The sequence below is a fragment of the Bos javanicus genome, chromosome 4, assembly GCF_032452875.1.
Source record: "Bos javanicus breed banteng chromosome 4, ARS-OSU_banteng_1.0, whole genome shotgun sequence".
NCBI classification, from domain to species: Eukaryota; Metazoa; Chordata; class Mammalia; order Artiodactyla; family Bovidae; genus Bos; species Bos javanicus.
This window is the reverse complement of record NC_083871.1, coordinates 79,469,566-79,495,187: the sequence shown is the minus strand read 5'-3', so window position 1 is coordinate 79,495,187 and position 25,622 is coordinate 79,469,566. Positions and strand designations below refer to the sequence as shown.

At 42.9% G+C, this 25,622-nt stretch overlaps 1 protein-coding gene across 5 annotated transcripts in view; it reads right to left on the bottom strand.

Moving 5' to 3' along the window:
* GLI3 (GLI family zinc finger 3) overlaps positions 1 to 25,622 on the bottom strand; it is a 318,365-nt gene that overhangs the window by 193,952 nt on the left and 98,791 nt on the right. For all 5 annotated transcript variants that reach the window (XM_061414503.1, XM_061414504.1, XM_061414502.1 and 2 more), the window contains one exon: positions 22,128 to 22,370. In XM_061414503.1, the coding sequence (XP_061270487.1) occupies positions 22,128 to 22,370 (243 nt within the window). The remainder of the gene's footprint in view (positions 1 to 22,127; positions 22,371 to 25,622) is intronic.

Below are 25,622 nucleotides of genomic sequence, written 5' to 3'. Positions count from 1 at the left end.
GTCTTTCTTCATTTTCTGCCCTGCTACATTCTTCCCCCGCCATGCACGCGACATGAAACAAAGGGAGTTCTCACTCCTGACTCACTGTCTCCAGCCATTTGAAAGCAAAGAAAAACAATGTTAAGGATTATACTCCGCCCGTAATATGGAGCGGTCCTCGGGAGACAAGCCTCTTATTTTTGAGTGTAAGTAGACCACATTTATGTGGAGGAGCTTTACAAATGGTGGGTTCAATGGCACTGGGAGCCAAGATCCCAAAGCTGCATATCTGTGATAACTTGAAAACACAGGAATGATCCTATGGAAACTGATTAATAATCTCATTTCTGAACAGGAGGACTACACGTTCTAAAATATTAAAACACACTTACCGAGTCAGCACACACTGGGACTCGAAAAAAAAAAAAAAAGGATGGCAACAAGCAGATGTCCCCAAACCTGATTCAACTTAAAAGAATTTCTTTCAGAAACAAAATGATTGGAGGGGAAAATATTAAACACCCACACATATCGCAGGTGAGAAAAGTTTAAAAGCTGAACTAGTTCTCTCTGGGGCCTTTCTCAGAAGCTGGAAGAATCTGACATTTCCGAATCATATGAGGAGGAAGGGCAGTGTCTGTTACTCTGAAAAGGTCTTCCATTTAAGGAAAAAGAACACTGCCGCCATCCAAATCCATCCAATACAAGATTTCTCAACAACTTGCTTACACTGTCACACAAATCTGTCTCCACATACCGCTTTCACAATACTCATTTATGACTATTTCTCATATCTAGTGAAATTCCAGCACTCCTTAGTGACTCATTAGGAGTGGTATTACTTTAATATGCAGCCTCATTTCACTAAAGATTTTAGACAGTGGGAAAAACTCATGTAAAAAGTTGAAAATGCTAACTAAATAAAAATACAGTCAGAGAACAGTTTAGCTCAGGGGTCCCCAACCTCTGATCTAATGTCTGATGATCTGAGGTGCAGCTGATGTAGTGATAACAGAAATAAAATGCACAATATATTTAATGCACTTGAATCATCCTGAAATCATCCCCCGCCTCCAACCCTGGTACATGGAAAAATCATTTCCAAGAAATCATCCCTGGTGCTAAAAGGTAAGGGACCACTGCTCGAGAGGGTCAAGATGAAGAGAAAGCAAAATAGAAAACATGCAAGCCATAGATCTCATAGACTTAGTATAGCAGAGCAACATATTTAAATCTGAGTTTCCCAGTAGCCAAAGGGAAAAAGGAAAGAGTCAGACACATGATATTTCTTTTGCAAGAAGTCAAGAACACACCTTATTTTAGTGTATATCATGGTCTTGTGTTCTGCATGTACAGATAGCTAAACATTTCGGAAAAGCACATACTGCAGGTGAAATAAGCCAGCAATTCTAAAACTGCTGTCAGAGCCTGCTGGTCTGGCTTCTGAGGATCCAGCAGAACAAACACAATGAGGGTCAGTTCAGAACCAGTCCTGGCTCCAACACCACACACACTTACACTGCCCACTGCAGCTTGACCTCACCCATTCTGGGCTGATTCCAGTTCTCTCAGTGGGAATATTTACCTTTTCCGTTTTTCACCAGCTCTCCACCCCAAAGACTTGCTCTCTGATGGACAGCCTATCTTCCCGCTTCTGACACGGCTCTCTGCTGCAGGCAGCCCTGCCAGTAATGAGCCTTTTCAACGTGCATCTCAGGGGCCCTACAAGGGGTGGACCACCGCTCCCAGGCTCTGAGCAGACAAACAGCCTTATCCTCATCTCTCCAAACTGGGGTAAAGGCGTTTTTCCCTGACACTACAGCTCATTACATGATCTTCAGGGATGCATGATTTAAAAAAGGAACACACTGATATTTACTTCATGTGAGGTGGGCAGTGTGTGTTTAACGTTTTGAAATCTCCTCGCCTCCCTCATCTCAATGAGATCTGACTTGCAAAACTGTTTGCAGCCTGTGGGTGGCTTCTATCCAGCACAGGTGCATCCTCACAGTTCACTATGCCCACCTCTTAAACACGACCAGTTTCCACCATGAAGACTAGATTTAAGAGAGCATCAACTTAACACCTTTATATCCTCCTAATACCTGGGACAGGTTAAAAATAACTTTTTCACTTTAAAAACAAGATAAGTGTATATAATATTAATGATTTTTCTGAGTTAATGATTTCTTTGTGGTGGCATTAAAATGGACCATGTTAAAAATAAATTAAAAGCACAGTGTATTAGTCAGTGGCCTTAAAATAGACTTAATATGCAAATAAGAAACAACCAAAGATAAAAGACACATATGAGAACATATATACATGTAGATGTCAGGAGAAACATTTTCCTGTGTAGCAAGTCTAAAGTTATGGACACTTGATTTAATATATAATTTGACAATGTCATCCATTTTAATTGTATATTATAATGTTAGCCCGAGTTGAACTAGGTAATTTAAATTTCTACTAAACCACCATATTAGTTGCTTTTATAAAATCTGTTTGAATGAGAAAAAAAAAGAAAACATAAACTAGAGGAAACTTCTCAGGAAATGAATGACTGGCTCTTTCAGCGAGAAGGATAAGAATTTTAAACGACTTTTTGGCTGGAATGTCAGTTGCCTTTGGGAAGTTGTACTATTTAATTTTTGTACATTATTCCATCCAATAAGTCACAACGATCATGCCTAGTTTTTATCGAGGTAGGGCTTTATCCAGATCTTAGAGTTCAATTCCATTATTTTCAAGCTTCTTAAATTTGTAAAACCATAAAGAGAAAGTAAGACATTCCAAAAGCTAAAAGCGAAAAAAAAAAAATTAAAGAATGATTCAGTAGCCTCAAAAGAGATCCTAAATGGAAAAGGTCAGTCCATGAGCCACACTTTCCATGTGTGTGAATATCTTCTTTAGGGTGACAGCCCCATGTAGAGAAGTGAAAGAAACTGCAACCATGCAAGGGTCTTTCCCAAAAGGGAAGCCGACTTGCTAGATGCTTTTAGTTCATTCTCTCATGTCATTCCTGTTACCACCCTAAAAGGTTGCCATGCAGCCCCCATTTTAAAGACAAGGAAACCAGAGTTCAGTGCTTGTCCAAGGGCAGACTGTCAGAAGCTGATAGAGCAGGGACTGGACCCTAAGTTTCTTTTTGCAGTAGAAACTTTTGGCAGTAGAACAAAAATGCAAAATCATCACTTCTAGTTCAAGATGGCAGGCTGGGAAAACACTTTTGTCCCCCCTCCCTCTGAGGACCTCTTTGACATAAAAACATGGAAGTAAATGTTGGAATGATGATAAAATATGAACAAATGGTAATAAAATGTACTGAGTACACACTTTGTGTGGGGCACCTCTCACCACCACACCACACACACCCACATACAACTTGGAGAAGAAACAGCAGCTGGATAATTATCATACCTAATACTTACTAAGCCCATCTGCTATCAGCCAGCACGGCAGCATGTGTATGTGTGTGTTAGTTGCTCAGTTGTGTCCAATTCTTTGCGACCCCACAGACTGTAGCCCACCAGGCTCCTTTGTCCATGGGATGCTCCAGGCAAGAATACTGGAATGGGTAGCCATTCCCTTCATCAAAGGATCTTCCCAACCCAGGGATCAAACCTGAGTCTTCTGCATTGTAGGCAGATTCTACCATCTGAGCCACCAAGAAAGGTAGGAGCTTTATTTATTCAGTAATTCAATCCACAAAACAAGTCTACGAAGCAGGTGCTGCTCTCATCCTCATTCCCAAGACGAGAAAACCGAGGCTCAGAAAGGCAGAGGGATTTTCCCAGGATGATACTTCTGGAAGTGGCACAGCCAGTATTAAACCCAGGCAGTCTGACATTAGAACCCATACTCTTAACACTGTCAATGAAATTAATAAAAACCAGGACAAGAAATTTCAATGACTTCCCACAAGATACAAAGAGGATAAGACTCAAATCATAACTGAGGCTTGTAGAGAAGTCTAGGTTATTCTTTAAGGGAGCAAAGATAAATGTGGTGGCCAGTCCAGCCAAGAAGACTTTGGCCGGAGACATCTTTACATGGAATGAGGTGTCCATCTCGTGCCTGTCTGTTGCCCCACACACATCAGTACAGGTGGCTGGCAACTGAGCTACGGCTTTATGCTTCTTCAAAAACAACAACAACAACAACAAAAATGAATGCACTAGTGTTGAGCAGAGTTCCCTGCTCTATACAATAGGTCCTTGTTGGTTATCCACTTTAAATATGGAAGTGTGTACTATGTAATGACCTATATGGGAAAAGAATTTTAAAAAGAATAGATGAATGTATATGTATAACTGAATCACTTTGCTATACATTGAAACTAACACAACATTGTTAATCAACTATACTCCAATATAAAATAAAAAGGTAAAACAAACAAAAAAACAAATGTGCTGTCCTGGGAAAGCAAGTTCATTATGAATATTGGAGCCTTCTTCCCATCCCAGGTCTCTCATTCAAATACACTCCCCACGAGAGTCATACCAGCTCTTGCCACTGCAGGGTGCCTGACCCCTGATTGGGCCAAGCCACACTGACTCTCACTGCTTCCCGCCATAAAGCCCTCCTGGTCCTGGCATGTGGACAGCCCTGCTTTATCTCCCAAAAGATGAACCTGGCAATAGATCTGCACCGTTAGGATACTTACTCCAAAGAAAGGAAACCAGGGCAACCTCCATCCCCGAGGTTTTAACACGAACACTCACTCACACTCAGGATCACTAGGCTTATGAGGAGCTAGAAGGGTATAAACGAGAATGACCAAAATAAACAAGAACAACTAACCCTGCAGGAAACTTTTGGAGAGTTTTGAGAAAGCATTATGTACAAAAGAGCAAGATGCTGAAAAAGAGAGCCATTGAAAGGGTCTTTTTAAAGAGCCCTTAGAAATTAAAAGTACAATGGCCAAAATGAAACTATCACCAAAAGCACTGAAAAGTGAATTCAAGGAAATTTCCCAGAACACAGAACTGAAAGTAAACAGATGGAGAATGTGAGAGAAAAAATTAGAGACACAGAGACATAACTCAGGAGGTCAGGCATTCAACTAAGTAGAGTAACAGAAGAGATAAAGGATGCATCTTCAGATTGGAATGATCCACCAAGTAGTAAGCAGAACGAATGAAAATTTAGCTTAATTTAATTGAAAATACCTACATCTAGGGACATGCTTTCAGACTACTAAATTTCCAAAGTTTCCAGACAGGAAAAATAAGCCATTTACAAAGGTATACAAATCAAACAGGCATCAGACTTCTCATCTACAACTTTGAGTGTTAACAGATTTTTAAAGTTAGAATTCTAGCTAAAAGATTAAACAAAAGCAAAGGCAAAATAAAAGTATTTCATATAGGCAAGAACTCAAAAAGTACGTCTGTCCTCTGCTGTTGGGAAGTTACTTGAGGTACCCCAGTAAAATAAAAGAATAAACTTAAAATGACCAAGTTGTCAGACCCAGGAAACAGTGGTTCCAACCCAGATGACTGTGAAGGGATGTCCTAACACACTTGGTCAAGATTAACTGGGAAAACGAAGTGCCCAGGAAAGCTAAGTATTCCATCTTAAGGGCAAAAGATACGGTTGCGAGGCTAGGGAGAAATGTAAAGATAGTATAAAGGCAATACTAGAGGAAAAGGTAAAGTAACTACAAAAAGGCAACACACTAGTATGCATGCTATTAAATCAGGGTAAGAATAGACAAAGCACTTGTTCTTAACTCCAGACACATCACCATCAGGACCCAAAAAGAAGTTAGTGATGGGGACTTCCCTGGTGGTCCAGTGGTTGACTCCATGCTCCCAATGCAGGGTACCTGGGTTCAATCCCTGGTCAGGGAACTAAATCCTGCGTGTCATATTAAAAGCCCACATACTGCAGCAAGTGCTGCAACTAAGACCTGGCAAAGCCAAATATATTTTTTAAAAAGAAGTTCGTGAAGGAATTCCCTGGCAGTCCAGTGGTTAAGGACTCCATGCTTTCACTGCCAGGGTCTAGGACCAATCCCTGGTCAGAGAACTAAGACCCTGCAAGCTGCAAGGTGAGGCCAATAAAATAAAATAATATAAAAATGGACTTAAAAAAAAGAAGTGAGACACTAGTATTTATGGAAAGAAATAGAAGAGCATTTCTATAGCTTTGAGGCTAGAGATGCTTTATTGATTTTCAATTTTTAAAGTCAACCTATGGACAAAAACATAGCAGATATGGTGCTGATTGTAAGATACATGGAGATATTAACAACTTTGACACTATGACAGGAAAGTTTGGATTCAGGAGATTTCAGGGGAGGGCGGAACCTTAATATCCTCATCTTTTAAACTGGAAAATCAAAAGTTACTATGAAAACTTGATGAAGAAAAGAAACGGAGGTTTAAGATAGTCTCTAAAGTTATAAAAAAATCACAGCAGACAAAAAAAGTTAGCTATAATACCAATATTGAAAGGAAAGGAAGCCCAGTGTTAGCAAATTAAAGGTTAACTGTCTTATTGGAGAGTTAATAGACCATACTGAGTACAATATATCGAGAGTTGATATATCAGGAACTAAAAGTATTAGCACATACTGCAGCTGTAATTGTTGTCTATCAAAAGAATTAAAACAGAAATATCAAAAACTATCCTTGGGTCTAAGGTTGGAGCAGGAAGGATGGGGCAACATTAGCTTTGCATCCTAAACTCTTGTGAACACTATAATTTGTAGAAGTGAGCATGTGCTATAAATAAAATTTTAATAAAAATGTAATAAAATGTTAAATTATAAAGAGAACTTAAAGCTTCTTTCTGGATCTTTTCTAAGGATAAATAACAGACCAACATTGGAGTAATCAAACAATCCCCAAATATGACAAAAAATGTTCAGCTTTTACAAATCATGTTTTTTTTCCCCCGTTTCATTTTTACAACTTTCAAGGAGAGGCCTTTGCTGGTACCTGACTCAGCTTTTCCAGTTTGGAATATCACTCTGAACTCCTGAAATGGCCTGGAAGCCCGTAGCTCCACAAGTTGCATCCCGTTTTGGCATCCTCAGGACATCAGCTTTATCTGTTCAACTAAATCAGACATCCTTTGACAGAGATGAACCAATAGTCACAGGGTGATTTTGTAAAACATTTAACTGAGAGCAAAAAAAAGACCTTAAAAGGTATTTAGAATAAAATGAGCCCTAATGAAGATAAGAATCTTTACTTACCACCTACCACCCTATTGTTCTTTGGAAGAAATGATGCTAAAGCTGAAACTCCAGTACTTTGGCCACCTCATGCAAAGAGTTGACTCATTGGAAAAGACTGATGCTGGGAGGGATTGGGGGCAGGAGGAGAAGGGAACGACAGAGGATGAGATGGCTGGATGGCATCACCGACTCGATGGAGGTGAGTTTGAGTGAACTCTGGGAGTTGGTGATGGATAGGGAGGCCTGGCGTGCTGCGATTCATGGGGTCGCAAAGAGTCAGACACGACTGAGCGACTGAACTGAACTGAACTGAACCACCCTATTAAGAATCAGTTTACAGACATAGAAAACAAAATTATGGCTACCAAAGGGGAAAGCGGAGGGACAAATCAGGAACTTGGGACTGACAGATACATACTGCTATATATAAAACAGAAAAACAGCAAGGACCTACTGTAGAGCACAGGGAACTCTATTCAATATCTGTAATGACCTATAATGGAAAAGAATTTGAAAAAGAATATACATATATAACTGAAACATTTTGCTGTATACCTGAAATACTGTAAATAAACTATACTTCATTTAAAAAAAAGATTAAAAAAAGAATCAATTGCTTTGCATATCACCATATCCCACTGTTATCATCCCCAAGGCCAAAAGCCTTTCCTTCAACTTCAGAACACAAAAAGGCCACCTTTAGGATTAATTTTAGGAGAAAAAACTTTTTAGGAATGTTGAAAGAATGAAATTCTTTAAAAATGCAAATCAAGCAAACGAAAATATAATATCTAAGCCATCAGACTACAGGGGGGAGAAAGAGAAAATGAAGCTCCAACTTCTCTGAATCTTTATTTCTAACATGGCTGTTTGCAAAACGAGGTTGGCATTCAAATAAAGCAGGTACTCTGGAAGAACTATCTTACCTTGGTCTCAGATATTATTAGCTATACAGGACAAGTAAGGATAGGACATATTGCTGATGCCTCTGAGGTCAGTAACTCCAAAACCTATCATAAGGTACAACCTGTGGAGTCTCTAGCCAGTCTGCATCCAGGTCTCACTCCCAAACCCACCAAGTCCCTGTCAACCATGGGTGTTGGGCCCTCCCACAACAGGAGGGCCCATGTTTCCACATGACATTATCATCCTGTAGGATCTCAACTCTTCTCCAAGGAGGGGCAAATCAGAGCCCTAATATCAAGCTCTGTTTAACAGAGCTTCTAATTGGAATCTTCACATTTGAGACAGAAGGCAAGAGCAAAAAATCCATGCCTTAGAGTCACGCTCACCTAGTGACTCATTAAGAGAGACACTTCAGAAAATCTGAACATTAATAGCAGGAGACTAGCATCAAAGGGACAAGGCTTTGCTGCTTTCAAAAAGAACAGATTTTTAAAGAAGATCCTATTGGAGCAGATTTCTAAAAAGGAACTGTAAGGCCAGTCTCCCAATTCTTTCTCTGTGGAGCAGGGTGGGTTGTGCTGACCACTCGCCTCGACCATTGCTGGGATATTTTACAGTCTGGTGAAACATGGCCATCAAAATGAAATATTAAGTCCAAGTAACCAAGCATGAAACGGACTCATGTTTTAAAATAATCTAGTACCAATGACCCGAAACTGCACTTGAACTTTTCATGCCTTGGACTCATTTCCTTGTTCCTTTGAAGTATTAGATGATGGAGAAGAGACGGAAGGAGAATTTTAGGTAGCCTCGATGGTACACAAAAATGCCAACTGAAACTTTTGCCTATGGGACTTCCCTGGTGGTCCAGTGGTTAAGACTCCGTGCTTCCGTGGCTAGAGTCACAGGTTCAATCCCTGGTCAGGGAACTAGGTTCCAGAAGAAAAAAAAAAAATTAAAACTTCTGCCTGTCCTAGCTCAGAAGGCATGCCTCTAAAAACCTAGACAATCTATTTTTCATGAGCTTATTAGACTTTAAGAGCAAGAATTGCATGCCGGATGAAAGCCACTGAGGACGCTCAGGTTCTATCAGTCATATGGGAGGTTTGGTGACATCAGCAGTGACAAAGCCTATTGTGCACTTCCTTGGGGACCGCGACCATGCACGCATCACTGGAGGGCCCTGGAAAGATTATTAGAGAGAAAACAAACTCCCTTGCTTGGCTGAAATATTAGCAAGGGTCATGATCAACTTACGTGAAATCTGTCCCCCATCAAAACTTGAAAATTCATGGGAGCATTTCAGATTGCAGTTCAGAACTCCTCATAAATTAATGAAAGTCAGACATGAAAGTTAATAACAGCTGGAACGGATCAAGCGGAAAGAAAATGCAGCATCGGCATATGCGTTATGTGAATTTCTCAGAGTCCATAAATTTGATATTTGGAAGGAAGAAGGGAAATGTTAATTAGGAGAAATTTCATACTGGATTTAAATTTGCCATGGAGTCAGAGCTCTATTGTAAAACCCCGCTGGAATCAGAAATCACCCTCCCCAGACCTGGGTCGTGCCTTTCATCCTGTTATTTTATACTTGTTGATAGGGGACTTAATTGTTTTCATGTGTTGTTTCAGGCGATCTCTCCCCAAAATATAAAATCAAGAGCCAGGGTCATACTTTGTGTTTCTACTGTGTGTGGTGCTAAGTTAACGTTGGGGAATCAATAAAAATATCTAAGTCATTCCTCTGCCTTCTCTAAACGCCTTAGAGCAATTTTTCATAGTTTTTAGACTGTTCTAGTTATAAAGATCTCAGGGGATCAAAGTCACCCTTGAAAGACTCCACCTTCACTTTTATTATTCTCCTGGTACAGAGGAAGCTTTGTTACAACTTGTATCTTTATCTGATCCTGATACATCTCAGGTCAGATCGAGTCCCCTAAACTGTAAGTCTATGAAGATAGGATCTGATACTCACATCAGTCTCTACAGCAAATATCAGTCCTGCTGCGGGTCCCTGAGAGAAAGGGATCTCCCTGGTCTTCTTGACCGTCTTCATGGATTTGCTTCTGTCTTTACCTTCCTTGGCATCTATTTCCTTATTTGAATGTCCCTGTGTCTTTTTAGCCTGCACAGGCTGTTATTCGTATTCAATCCTTTTCATCTTTCCTCATAAATCATTCCTCCAGCTCCTTAATCATGCTTAACTGCTTCTCCCCAGGATTCTTTCTGTTTCTCTGAGACACCAAAAACCAGGAGACAAGGAACTGCCCATTTTAGTGGGACAACAAGATGCCTTCCTGTGCAAAGACTGTGGTTCTCTTTCTCTCCCTCTCTGATATAAACTTTCCAAGTATACTTATAGATAAAGGGATGCCCTCTCCCTGCCACTTCCTCCCCTGGCTGGGCAGGGTGGCCCACTGCCCTGGTGTCACACAGGCCAGGTGGGGGCCCAGTGGCCTCTAAGCAGTGGGGGGAGCTGTCCCCAGACAGGCCTAGATGGGGCGAGACACTGCATCATACTGGTGACACGTGAAAGCCCAGTTACTTACACAGGCTGCTCTTTGGAATGGAGAGTTCAGGTAATGAATCCATTGTGGATCCAACAGACAAGCCTGTGGCCCAAGTCCCTGTAGGTCTGCAGGAAACGGGGACATGGTGAGGAGACAGAGCTTAACAAGTGCACATGGGGCCTTCTTCTCTGACTCCCAAACCCTAGGCCTAGAAGACCAGACTCAAACTGGCCCTGGGAGCAAGCCACGCAATCACTCCAGACCTCAGCCTCAGTTAATTCAGCTGCCAGGTGGGTTTGTGGGAAAAAAGAAATGAGATCATGTCACGGGGGTCTGGAGCCCAGCAGCTGGCACACAACAAATACTTCATGTGAGCACCAGTGTTTCCCCACACACTTATTCCCCCAAAGCAGAGACACAGAGAGGACCGGGAGGCCTCCCCACACTTAGGTCATAGGTAACTTCCAATCTTTGGGAGAGTCTAAGCTGCAAAGCCATTTCTCCTTTTCTCCCACACAGCCACGTCCAGAAATATGGCAAGGACAGGGGTGGCACTAAGCACACCTGTGCCCACCATGCTAGGATCCTACAGTACAGGCCTGCAGACCCACGCGGCAGGCAGCCTGCCCTCTTAAGGCCCTCCAATCCCTAGCCAGTCCCCGTTGGCAACACCAGCATCCAGTTCTGGAAGAATCCCTGAGCTCCCAACTGAGCCAGCCTACATAGGTCTTGGTGCAGACCGGACTGCCATCTTGAAGTCTCAGCAGTTACAGGGCATGAGCTAAAGATTTGCGCTCTGGAGCCCAACTCTGTGGATCCCAGTCTTGTTTCAACCACTTTGAGCCAGGTAAAAACTGACTTAGCCTTCCTGGACCTCAGTCTCCTCGTCTGTCCATGGGGGAAATCACAATGAACTCCCATGTAGTTGTTGCTGGGATTTCACGAATTACATGAATTCAAGCAAAGCCTGTACCATACTATGTGTTACAGAGGGAGGGCTCCACTTCTGCCAGCTATGGTTTCTATTTGCGGCGTGGGGTGGGCAGCATGTAGGATCTTAGTTCCCCACTAGGGATCAAACTCGCACCCCCTGCAGTGGAAGCACAGAGTCTTAACCACTGGGCTGCCAGGGAAGTTCCAACTATGTTTCTAAAAAGGGGAACCAGTTCCCATTGGGCTACTGCAACACCTGTTGAGAGCTGCCTCCCAAATTCTACACTGCACTCCTTCATGAGAGTCCCCACACACCAAAAACATGATATTCCTTGAGTTAAAAAAAAAAAAAATCAAACCATGTCACTCCCTCCATTGGCTATCCATTGGCCTACAAGATCCCCCCAACTCATCTCCCCCACCTATTTCACTGCCTCACTAATCCAGCACACTTGCCTTCTCTCTGCTCCTAGATGTGGCCACAGGAAATCCACAAATTCGACTCTTAAAGTGAAATGCCCTCCCCTTGGACCTTCCCAAGGTTGAACTCCTCTTTGTCACTTGAGTGTCAACTGTAAAAACATTGCCCAGAAGGGTCTTCTGTTCTGCCTGCCCCTTGCAAGGTACGAGTCTCCACCCCAACTCTCGCCCCAGCACACCATCTGTCTTAGTGGACTCGGAGCACCTGCTGTGCTGTCTCATTGTTGATGTCCCTCCCCCCATGTTTGGTGTGTTTCTCCTCTGGCTAGAATGTGGGCTCCACGAAGGCCTAGACCTGGCTGGTCTTGGCAAACACTGCCCCCTCCGGACCTAGACAGTGTCTGACTGATGACAGACTCTCAAAAAGATACAAGGAATTTTTGAAATGCAAATGAAGATTATACATCATGTACCCAATGGAGTAAGACTTGAAGCACATCGCACCAGGGTTCTGATCAGAATAGTCGGGGACACTGGAGGCACTCAGGTGCCTCCAACTGCTCATCAACTGTCTCTCTATATCATCAATTTTGGGAATGTGAAAGGCACAAATTATGCTCGAAACATCATTAAAGATAAAACATAAAGGCTACATAAAAATGCATTTCATAGCATTATATGCTGTGTAATATATATCCTGTATACTAAATATGAAGTAAACTGCACATTTGATCAAAAGAGTCAACCTATGCGGTCAGATTCTTTGAACTAAGCTGGAATCACAGACGCTGGTGGAGGGGGAAGGGAAGTGATGATGTTCCTTATGTAAAGGGGAAAAACAGGACTGGGGAAGGAAATCTGAAATCTCGTCAAATTCAAATGCAGGCTTATTTCACAAAAGCCAACAGAAAAAAGAGTTGGTGTCTGTTTCCTAGGATGCTTCGAGCACACTTCTCTGCTCCTCTCTAAACCAGGAGACAGGCTCCCCTTTGATCCCACTCACAAGTCAGGAGCATAATCAGGATGCAGATTTGGGTCCCCCCAGTGGATGAGTAAACACCCAGCTTCTTAGAGTGAGCTTCCTCTGACCTACACAATGCCCACTGATTAGCCCTGCAGCCCCCCACAGAGAGAACTCATGAGTACCCCCCCCTCCTACCCCCGCCATCTCCCTTAAGACTCTTTCTGTCCAGGCTGGATTGCGGGCTTATCCCACTTCTGGAAGTCTTTGTTCTCATTTTCTCCCAGTGGCATTAGCTACTAGATTTCCCAGATGAATTTCACTTTGTTATTCCTGGGCCCTTTCCCCAACCTTGCCGTGGGCCCTTTGCACAACACCTCTGGCTCCACTGATGTCAGAGGATTTGAGTTTTTCAATAAAGTAAAACTTCAGGTTTTTTAATTTTTTATTGTGGATCTTATATTCTGAAGTTAAAACATGTCTTAATACAGAGCATTCTTAATTCATTGGCAATGAAGTTGCACTTATTTCCCAGTGTTTAGGGTTTGTACTTTGAGACCAAGATGCCATGATTATGAGGGTTATCTAATACAGAAAAGCTCAGCAGCTGGAGAACAAGTAGATATCATTTTGTTGTCTTCGAAAGAAAATTTAACACACAGCACTGGGGAAGCAGTAGCATGTCCTTGAGGAACACAGGACGAGGAGTCAGCCAAAGAAGTCAGGAGGGTCTGAGGATGAAATTGCACACGGGCAAATCAGAAGGAGGAAGTGAATTAAATCCAGGACAAATTCTGGGCTGGTGATGGGAAACACAGTTACCCAAAGATCTGCTTAAATATGCAAACGCCATGAAATAAGTCTTAGGGCTTGCCCTGGACTCATGCAGCAGCAGATCAGCTTCTAGGAAGCCTGCGGGCTTGCACCTCTACAGCCTGTCTCCTGTCACTCTCTGACGTGAGCTCCACTCCCCAGCCCCCTAGTTCTCAGGTCCTCACGAGCGTCAGTTTTTCCTTTGGCCTTTATATCTTCGCAAATGTCTCTCTACCTCTACCACAAATATTTATTCAAGTACAGCTTTCTCCAGGAAGCCTTCCCAACTCATCAAGTCTGGGTGAGGTATGTGTGTGTTTTCTACTCTTCAGGGACTCTGTATCTATCTTTTATTATACATCCTTTATACCGACTTTCAGCAAGGGCTTATCTACTTGTTTTATTGTCCCACTGGCCTAAAGCTCCACAGAAGCAACGACCTTGTTCTTTCTGTCCAACACAGGTTAGCACTTAAGAGACATTTGGTAAGCATGATTAACTAGCAAATGACTGACAGGTGAACCGAAAACACAAACAGCTAAATGAGTCCAGAACTTTCTTCATGTTGTTCTAACAGGAAGAAACTCATCAAAAACTTTGGCTGATAAAAAGCCAGGAGACACCCCCACCCCAGCCCACAAAGAAGGGAAGATATTAGGAAAATGAAAACAATGCGTTTTAGGAGAGACCCAAAGTATGGACCCACATGTAAAAGCTCAAAGGATTGAAAGTTGGATACTTTTCAAAGAGTTCTGCAAGAATCCAAACTCTATCAGAACATAAGAAGGACAGAGCCATAAAATGCCAGATCGGCAACCCCATATTAAAGCAAACTGTGCAAGGCACAAAGAAAAATCCAGCCCTTTTACTAAGTGAGATGAAGATACAGCACAAATTTATAGGTACAAGATCAAGAAAGCTAAAGCAGAGCAGGAGATGCAGCTTTCAAGAGACATCAAAGGTAACATTCTTTAATTATACAAGAAAAAGGAGGAGGGGGCCAAGGATAATGTTGCCTCTGTTAGAAAATGGGCTAGGAAGCTGTGAGCAGATGGCTATGAAATGGCAGGAGCTGCTGTGTTTCTCATGCTTTTTCTCAAGGAAGGAGGGAGCGACGGAGGAGGAAAAGAAACTATACGCAACTAAGAATACTGCCACTGGTGCTGGGTGTTGGGTGGGTAACCAAATTAGAAAAGGAACGGAATTCCATGGAATATTTAAACAATTGGATTCATGATCCCAATCAATTTGTCGATGGAGGATCCCACTACCAGGAGTTACACACATACTTCCACACTAGTAAGTTGGAAAGATGTTACTGAAACCGTGAATTGCCTTAGAGGTTACTGAAGATAAGAGAAATCACCGAAATTTATTAAAGGGCAAAACAAATACCATGCTCACCTTAACCACAGGAAGAATACCTACCTGTTTGATTTTAGATGGATACACAGGAGATCTCCTATGCAAATCCCATGGAGTTTAAAATGAATTGGTCCTCATCTAACTCTGAGTAAAGTGTCAATTTCCTCCAAAAAACCACAATGCACGTTGTCTGAGCATCCTGGCAGTTCTAAATGTGCTGCAGGTATGTGGAAGCAAATACTCTTGATGTTTTGCAAATGAACATCTTATAAATGAATTAATGTGTCATAAACACTTTAAACCTTGCCTATGTTCAGAGAGGATGGGGTGGGGAGTACGTTTGAATCAGAGGTTGACTATAGTGAGTAAATTATAAAATGGAAGCAGAAGCTTCCATTTCTTCTGTTTGCTGAGGAGCTACCTCTGACCAGCAAGCTCTGGATCAACTTCATCTCCAATGTTGACAGGCCAAGCAATGAACAGCTCACTCCTTCTCTGTATTAACAAGCCCTCTCGGTCCTGCCTAGGAACTCTGGTGGATAGAAGAACAAAGCACTGCCCCAGACATCACCTTATTCTAAAGAAGATCAGGCCAACATACACGGACAACCCAAGCTGTGATGCGTTTCAGGGTCTTACATGGACTAGGAGTGCGGGGTAGGAAAAGATCCTTGTGAGATGGGACTTAAGGAAGCCTTTCAAAGGAAGTGCATCATTAGACTGAAGACTGCATAGCATTTGAAGGTGAAGAGAACAGGCAAGAATTATTCTGAGATGACAAGAGCCTGAGCGGGGCAGCCTGAGCAGTGGGCCAAGGGAGCCAGACTTGCCTGCAGGGGGCACTGTTAGGGCAACAGAGAGAGACAGGGCCAGGCCAAAACAATAAGCCAACTGCTTCTCTCTAGAGCATGGTCTCCCTTTGTCTTGCCTTTCCATTCCTCTCCTAGAGGAATGGGCTTCAAGCTTCTCCCTGGTCCCCTCTAGTAAGTATGTCCCCTAAATTCAACGGATAAAATCAATAGCTCTTTCTCCAAAGGTCACAGAGCTTCTCTTCCATCGACTTCCAGTCTCACTCACTGTTTCCCAAGACTCATGTGTAGAGTCACAGTCATGTCAAAGATTCAGTGGGGAGTAGAATCTGGAGCCTCCTAAAAATGATTCCGAAATTTCACCACTTTCTGCAGGGTTGCTTGCAGTGTGCTGCTGCTGCTGCTGCTAAGTCGCTTCAGTCGTGTCCGACTCTGTGAGACCCCATAGGCGGCAGCCCACGAGGCTCCCCCATCCCCGGGATTCTCCAGGCAAGAAGACTGGAGTGGGTTGCCATTTCCTTCTCCAATGCATGAAAGTGAAAAGTGAAAGTGAAGTCACTCAGTCGTGTCTGACTCAGCGACCCCATAGACTTCGGCCCACCAGGCTCCTCTGTCCATTGGATTTTCCAGGAAAGAGTGCTGGAGTGGGGTGCCATTGCCTTCTGTGTAGCTCTATTTTAAAAAAAGTCTGTGAACATGCGATCACTATTTCTGGTGTTAAAACATTTACCTCCAAGCTGCTGAAAGAAACCTTGGATCATTACACGGAACTTCTAAGAGAAGGACAGGAATAAGCAGGGAGCTTTTCTTAAGCTCACAAATAAGTTTTGCAAAGCTTCCTAGACTTATCTGCATCTTCCCACTCCAGGTCCTCCCATGATTCAACTCGACTAGCTCAAGATGCAAGACAGGCAGCAAAGCCCCCAGACTAGGACCCAACATCAGGCTTTCTGGTGAAACCCTCCAGTTTTCGGCGGGTTGTGGTGGGGAGGGAGGGAGGAACAATCACAACATTCCTGATTGGTTTCCCAACTGTTCTCCAAAGATGGAAACGACAGCCTGGATGAGAAGAGAACTGTGCACCCGGGGAGCTGTCACTGTCTCTGCAGTTTGGTCAACACCAAACTGTTCATTTGTGCCTCGTAGGCATCGTTGTCTTTCACAGCCTCCAGATGACACTCCGAGAGTAAAAGAAATGTGAGCAGGTGCGTCTATTAAATATGTAAAATACACCTCTTCCCGTCTCCTCACTTAGAAGACGGATCTCTAAAGGGTGTGGAAAGTCACCTAACATAAAGACAGACAGGTAGAAAAAATATCTTCCGTGCCTTTTTTTTTTTTTAGCACACAAGAATGCAAGTGGGCTCAGCACATCAGCTTTCTGCAGAAGATAAATGCTAGCCAATTAAAAATTCAGTTTCTTTTCTTTAAGCTAATTCCTCAGGTTTTTGCTAATTAGCAACTAATAGTTCTGTCATCTGAGCTGGGAAACATAAGGAAGAATACCAGCGGTATGTTTTCAATCAAAGCATTTACATGGAGGAATGAATCATAGTTTCCAGGAGGAATAACTGCTTGGGAGCAGTTGGGGGCATAAAGAAAGCAGTCTTCACACAACTATAAAACTGGAAAAGAGACCTGAAATTTTAGAAAAGGGGGCATCTTTCTAAACCCTCCCCACCATAACAAAACCAGCGGGGGACCTGTATGACATGATGGTGATTCCAAGAAACTCCCCACCAAGAGCCCAGCAGGGATAGTTAAAAAACTGCACACCACAGTCCAGAAGACAATGCAACACATGTTTTCTGTAACAGGGAAGCAAATAAAAGTTAAGTGTCGGCCAGGGTACAGGAATGCTTTAACTATTATGTCACCTGCCTTGTCAGTTTATAAAAGAAGAAATGCATGGTGGTAAGTGAAAGCCGGGAGTGATGGTGGTTTGGCATATCTGGCTGCAGATGAAGCAGGAGCAGAATAAAATCTTTGCTGAGAAATCTTTGGGCTGGAGATGGGGGTCATCATCCTGACTCCGGGACATGCAGGTCAGATTCCCCAAATCTGGTCCCTCCCATGCCCTGCCCAATTACAAAGCACGAGTGATCCCACAGCAGCCAGCCTGTCAGCACCACCCCAAGTCTGAGCCACGCGGCTGGAACATCTACTTTCTTGCCTTGATATACACGGCTTCCACAGCTACCCTTGGCGAGAGAAAGCCCCCAGTGCCCTCTGTGAGGATTTTATTCCAAACACATGTTGCAAATGTTTGAAGTGCCCGCTATCCTGGGGTTTTCTCTTTTTCTTTTTTCTAAAAGTCAAACCCACAAAACCCAAAATACTTTGAATCCCGCCTAAGTGCAATTTGTGAAGATGCAACATTGCCTACCCAAGTATAACAGAGCCTTATGCAATAAAAATTTTACAGATGTCCTTCTGAGGGGAAAAACGATTTTCCTTTTTCCGGTCTTACAGGAAGCCTGCCCACACATTAGAAATACAAAGTTAGTATATATAGAAGCACAAATTAGGCATCTTGGAACGTCTGCGTTTTCCAACCACAGAGAAACGCAGGAATACTGTGAGAGTTCACAAGCCCAGCTACACTGGATTAGAGAAATCTTTCCCTCCAAGGGTCTAGTGGGGCTGGCAGATGACTCAAGGGAAAAGAGAGTGACCTAAAAAGATGTCTCTGAACCTTTAGCTACCGAAGGTCCACAATCAGTTTGTGTGCTTGACAAGGCTGCCGACGGAGACAAGGTAAAGAAACTTGGCCAAACTTTTACATCTCACTTGAAAAAAAGGGCACTTTTCTCACACGCTAAAAGATTTTTGGAAGATGTGTCAATTTCAGCTTCCCATCTGTCATTTACCTGGATAATTTAAATCCATGTCAGATAGGTATTATTACAAAGTACCTAAAAAAGCACTCATTATACTGGTAGAAGATTAAGTAATCCAACTGGGTTCTAAAAAAATAGAGTCATGTCCTACTGACTTCTTGGAGCTTAGTTTAGGACACCTTTCCATCATTTACCATGAACACCTAAATAATATACCTTTCACTTTTCCACAGGCATTAAGCTTGTATTTATTATATAAAACACTTTCTGGTAGGAATTTTAAATGTTAAAACTACTCCAACTCATGTAAAAGGTTTAAAAGTTCTCTGCTCCTCCAATAGGAAAAAATGACAGTCCATCCTTTAAGATTTAGCGAGAAAGACTTCTGATTAGAAGACTGCAGCACCCCATGCTAACCCCACACTCTTTCCCTAAGAAAAGATTTTTTTTACAATTCACTCCATCTCATCTCTAATCTGTGTTTAGAGAAGACACTGACCTTGGGGAATCAGAAAGGCAGGTCTGACAGAGAAAGGCCAGTCTACACTGAACCAAACACAACTGCAATTCTGACAAGACACCTTGGTTTGGAGAGTGAACTTATCACATACAGGTGGTGGTGGGGATGATGCTGCTGCTGCTCATGATGACGAAGATGGAACAGGAAGAAGAGGAAGAAGCAGGCGAAGGAAAACGAGGCAGAGAATAGAGAGAATCCCTAATGATTCAGATGCATTCAACACTAGCCAGAGGTTGTACAAAATATTGGTATTTTATTGGCACTGTCTCACTTAATTGTCACAAGGATGCTGTGGGGCTGGCAGTCTCATAACACTCCCATTCAACAGCTGAAAAGGGATCCTCAGAGGGATCTTAGAGGACAAGCCCACTTGGCGACAGTCACGAGGTCAGTATGTAGCAAGGCTGGAACATGAGTGCCCTGGTTGCTGAGCCAATCTCCAGGACTCCACGTCCATATGATGGATGTAACAATAGCATTTATTCATGCCCAACTGAGTGAGTACCTTGGAATGCTGCTGCTGCTGCTGCTAAGTCGCTTCAGTCGTGTCCGACTCTGTGCGACCCCATACACTGCAGCCCACCAGACTCCCCCGTCCCTGGGATTCTCCAGGCAAGAATACTGGAGTGGGCTGCCATTTCCTTCTCCAATGCATGAAAGTGAAAAGTGAAAGTGAAGTCGCTCAGTCGTGCCCGACTCTTAGCGACTCCATGGACTGGAGCCTACCAGGCTCCTCCATCCATGAGATTTTCCAGGCAAGAGTACTGGAATAGGTTGCCATTGCCTTCTCCAACCTTGGAATGGTGGGGCAGAAAAACATTTGCCATTTGGTGACAGACAGCCTACCTCACTTGTAAATTATCCAATGATTTTATAGTCGCTTGAACAATACCATGGGAAACGCTGAAGCACAACCAACCTATAGGTTCGATGTCTCTTCAACAGAGTGACAAGCAATGGTTCCAAGAGCCATCAAGAGTTTTCCAGCGCCCTGTGCTAGTTCATACTCCCACTGGATGTTGGAGAAGGAGGTCACACACAAGCAGGGACAAGGGTCCCAGGTGTGCAGAGATCCCAGCCCCTCAAGGGATGAGGAGAGGACTCAATGGGCAAACCGTTAGAACAAATGGGCCGAGAGCAAGCTGCACGCTGAACAGCACAGAGAAAGTTAACGGTCATCTGCCTACTTCGATCAGCTGTCCTGAGCAATTAACTATTCACTAATTAGTGGGCATCTGGAATGAAAAACAAAAGATAAATATGAAACAGGGCAAGTCTGTGTTCCCACCCAAGGGCACAAACGATGCAGGGCATGTATGGCTGATAATCTAGACTTCATTGTTTTTCAAAAGTAAGCATACTCTCAGGGAATATTAATATAGGTAAGGAGCATGTAGAGTCCCTCATATTTTCTGCATGGATGAGATCTAATAGAGACCCATCCACAAAAATACATTGTAAAAAACTCAGACATGGGCTTGGAGAAAAACTCTACTGACAACTATTGTAAACTCTCATTCCAAAAATAAAGGAAAAATAAAATGAAATAAACCTCTAACGAGGAAAGATTATACATCTATAGTCACACACACTATACATCCTCATTTCTGTAACTGTAGAAGTTAACAACTGTAGCCACAGGGCTGAGAAGCACTTTTTAAACAGAAAAGTTGCAGGCTTTTTGAAAAACTAACAAGAAGCCATCGAACCTTTTCCTCTATGCCTCTGACCACTTAAAAAAAAATTCTCCCTCCACTGAAAAAAAGTAATGTATCTTCCATCTTTACCAACAATATAATATGGTTGGGGAGGAGGGGGTAGCAGTTGCTGAGACTTAAGGTTGTGTGAAGCACTTTGATCTGCGCCCTGATGAGGGAACATTCCCCTCTGCTTCAAGCCAACTAATGAAGGGATGAAATTAGCTTTTATCCTGGGCACTTTCTTGAACCAAAAAACATGCACTAATCAGCTGTCCTCACTCATCAGTCATCTGGCTAATGACCTTTTGCCTTAAAACACTAAAATTTCTGAATGATGTGGAAAATGGAAAACACAAACCAGTCCCCCTCTGTGGCACACGATGGATCATCTGGAATTGGAGCCGGGAAGGTTAAACAGCAGGTCTGTATCCTGGCAAGGTGATAAATCTGTAATCAAGAGCTGCACGCTTGGGCATCTCAATATGAACTTCATTACTCCACCACCGAATTATATATTTTAACTAGAACCAGGCCGGAAACAAGCTCAACCATTATATAGTTTCTTTTGCATTCTGCAACCATCCTGTGGGTGTGTTCACCATCCTGGTTCATTTCTTAAACTTTCTGAGTGTGAGAAGAGGAGCTTACGAGGTCTCCAGTCTACGAATTCCAGAAGAAAGTAGAATACACAGAAAAATCTTCCACAGGAAGGAATTTGGCCCTGGTTGGTTAAAAGAGGTTTGTTTGTTCCTCAACAATAAAGCAAATATATATATATATATATATTTTTTTTAACAGGGGAATATCTGCCATTAAAGACATCTGCTAATGCCTCCCACTTTAATAACTCCCCCTCCTCAACCGATTTTACTCCAGCAGGGTCTACTTGGGTGGAGGAAACCTGGTTTCAGTTCCCAGGAAAGGTCTGTGTGGATTAGCCACAGACGGACACCTTCCTGACAGCCGCCTCCCAGCCCCGGAGGTCCAAGTTGCTTAGAGATGGAAAGAAATGGTTTCCCTAAAAAGAAGGAACAGGATGTGGGAGAAGTTAAGATGTAGACAGTAAATTAAACATTTGCATAAAATAGTACAAGACAAGTAACTCTTTAAGTGCACACGCACACACACACAGCCTGCCGTGGCTCCTGCAGCAAGTGCCACAGACTGGGGGCGACTTACGATAGTGAGGCTCCATGTAGCCATTCCTGGGGTCCATAGCAAACACAGCCCCGCGGTAGGGGACAGAGGGCTCGGCCAGGTGGGGCAAGGACCCATGGATCTCCTTCTTGATCAGCGAGGCCCTCTCGTCGCTGGATGTTGAAGGCTCCTCGCTGATCTTGCTGAGCCCCGGGGCAATCTGTGGCTGCATAGTGACTGCGTTTCTTCTCTCTCTGTGATAGGTCTGTCCAGGACTTTCATCCTCTGAAGACAGAAGGGAAATGAAAACTCTGTGAGCACTTTGAGGAGACATTCAAAAACCATCATCAGTTGGGGCTCCCTGTCCATCCATCTCCCCGCCTCCAAAAGAAGCCTATTTCTCATTCTTGGCAACTGTGAAAGCTAGCCATGACTGGAGGGTCTCAAGCCAAAATTGTTTATGAATGAGAGTCCAGGATACAAATTGAAGGAGGAAGGGGAGCAGGAAATGAGCCTATTACATTGAGATGTCAGCAAATTCTCATTCCCGGCTTCCAGCCGAATCTGCCCGCGTGAGGTTTCCCATCAGGGACCTGCCAGTATCCCTGCAGGGCCTGAGGAGCTGGAGATTTTGCCAGACTAAGGCTATGGATTGCCAGCTTCTCCTGGCCTGAGGAAGTCAGGCCTCCAGTGATCCAGGAGGCAAGGGACCCCTGTTCCTCAGAGGAAGACCTGTTAGAAAGCAAAACTTATCCTTGTGATTTTATTAAGTCAGGTGTGTGATCCACTGAGAGACGAAACAGTGCCAGACATGGGACCGAAAACCCACAGGTTCCAAGGGATAAAGATGGCAATCATGAACACCTACAGTGCCCCTTACAGGACACTTCCTGCTTCGGCCCACAGAGCGGAGCTGAGCGCTGAGAGGAAAATGGGGATAGAGCATGGGTGTGGAGGGCGTCAGCTACACTGATCTACATCCACACTCCGGTGGGCTCCAGACATCATTTCAAACATGTAAGAAATGGCTTGATGAAATTCAAGCTCCCTCATACTTCTGTTCCCTTTCATCTGTAAGAACTTTCCATCCGTCCACTACAGTTCTCTGCAAATGTGATTGGATGGCCTTTCCGATAACAGCAGATCAAAGACCCGTGGCATAAAATCAAACCAAACTGGCTTTCAGAACCCACAACAAGTGGACCGATTCATTTGTAAGAATCATACGTGCACTCTCAATTATGCCCACACAAGCTCTGTGTTTAATCCACAGACTGTGCTCTGGCAGATAAATGCTGATGGAAACAAACAAAGCTGTTAGGACACTGCTTAGACACCTCATTTGAAAGCTATTTCTCATTCCTGATCCTAAAAACAAAACAAAAACAAAAAAACCATAAGTGGATATAAACAATAATACTGTTGTACTATTTAGTTGAACAGATCTTGAACTCATCTAATCTTCACACACAAACTTCTCTTCAAAATATCAAAAAAAAAAACCAGAGGTATGTCTAGCTAGGTAGACATACTCTCTTAAAGACATACTCTCTTAAACTTCTCTTAAAAAAAAAAAAAAACAGAAAAAAAGTATGCTTTAGCAATTTCATAGCTCTTTTGACAAATTTAGAAAAATAACTATGAACATGAACTAGTGTGAAAATACAAACTCAAGTAACAACAACTCTTTTGGGATGACTAATACTTTGAACTACCTAAAGCCAGTAGCAATTCTCATTTTCCTGCCTATGTTTGGGACCTGAAAAAATAAGCAGTGTATGTTTCTTTTTTTTTTTTTTTAGCCTAGCAAATGACTTTCAAAACCAAATAGGCAATGAGGTATGTTCTGGACTTTACAGTGATTTTGCTGACTACTGCTGGGTAACTGTGAAACATTATTTTAGCACTATTTTGTGCAGATCCCCACCCTCAAATCTTGTAATGATGGGATAAATTATGAGTTTAATCTATCAAGTAACTACTAAAAAAGAAAATGGTCACATTTTCACACATTGATCTTTCCAAAAGCAATTCCAACCATGCTTTTGCTAGTTTAAAAACAAACTACAAAAACAACAACAACAAAAAATCCGACATTTTAATTTCTCTTTCTAATACTTTTAGGCCCTAATCCACACTCAGACTTCATTAGCAGTAAAGTTGCAAGCTGCAGAATGAAGGTTTTCAGTGATGTAAAGATGGAAGGATGTTAAAAACACTCAAAACTCATAGTCGGTTTATAAAAATTCCCACCATGGCCAAAGTCATATTTTCCACTAAGGTGTGCCTGCACAACTTCCAATTTCAACTTTGCACTAAGGTGTAAATTCTGTAGAATGGACCTGCATTTGGAAAGCCAGACAGCTCATACCAAGAGGGACTGTGACATGCAATTAGCATTCTCTGGGAAAGATGAATAACCAAGCCCTACTAATCTGTTCCAGGTTTAAAACAGGATTCCCTTGACTTAATCTTCCTAGAAGAAATTAACTTTTCTTCTCTTAAAACTGCATCCCTACAATAGAGTGAGTTTCTTAGACACGATGTCTTTACAGACAAGCATTTGAATCCAACCTCACGAATAACTGAATAATGGGCATGGACTAATCACAGCCCTCCCACCTTCTCCCCCACCTCGTGGGAGAAAGACGAAGTTAGGGGGAGGCGGGTAAGTGGAAACGGGCGGGTCTTTTTAGCTAAAAATTAATTTCTTCATAACAGTTAACACAATATGTGTGAATATCAAATTAGAACAAGAAATCAGCAAAGTTCTAACACTTAATACTGAAAAAAAATGAACTAATTCTCTTAGTAAAACGCAGGCCAGGATTTTTTTCACGTGGAAACTTTCATCAGACTTACTCTTATATGAGTCAGGACTCCCACATTTTCACCTACTCTACCTCTCCAGAAAATTCCAGCAGGTGATTATTTCCTGAAGTTTATCTCCTATACTGAGTTGATTCTGAGGGGCATACAGGATGAAACCTTGACAGTACACACCCCCAGAATACAAACAGCTATGAGGCTTGAAAGCGTACTCTCTACAGTGAAAGGGAAACTTTCCAAGCCATATTCCTGCCTGCTCTTATAAATTTAGCAACCACTCTAGCAAGCCAAGAAGACGAGAGCTGTCTAATCTTGCTCAGTCGAGCTGAGTTGTTCAATAAAGTTGGAGAGTCAGCGCAGACAGGCTACGCCAGGCCAAATTATTGACAGAAACATACTGTCCACCATGGCAACAAGCAGAAGTCAGCTGCAAAAATGTAAGCAAACAGCCCAGTCCTCCAGAAGCATCTGCCAGTGGAGTTGAACAGCCAAACACAGGGCGACTGTTCGTGCCTCTCTCGGTTCAGCAGCTGCAGGCTCGGAGGGTCAGACTGAGACATGCAAGTCTCTAAAAAAATTCAAGAGAAAAACTGTTTTCAAAACTGTCATCAGGATCCCACTTTGGATCCCCTGCCTTCTGCAGATCTGTGCTCCAGTGGAAATCAGGGAATTCCCACCCACTGCAGGGAGGGCTGCCCCCACGTTGCA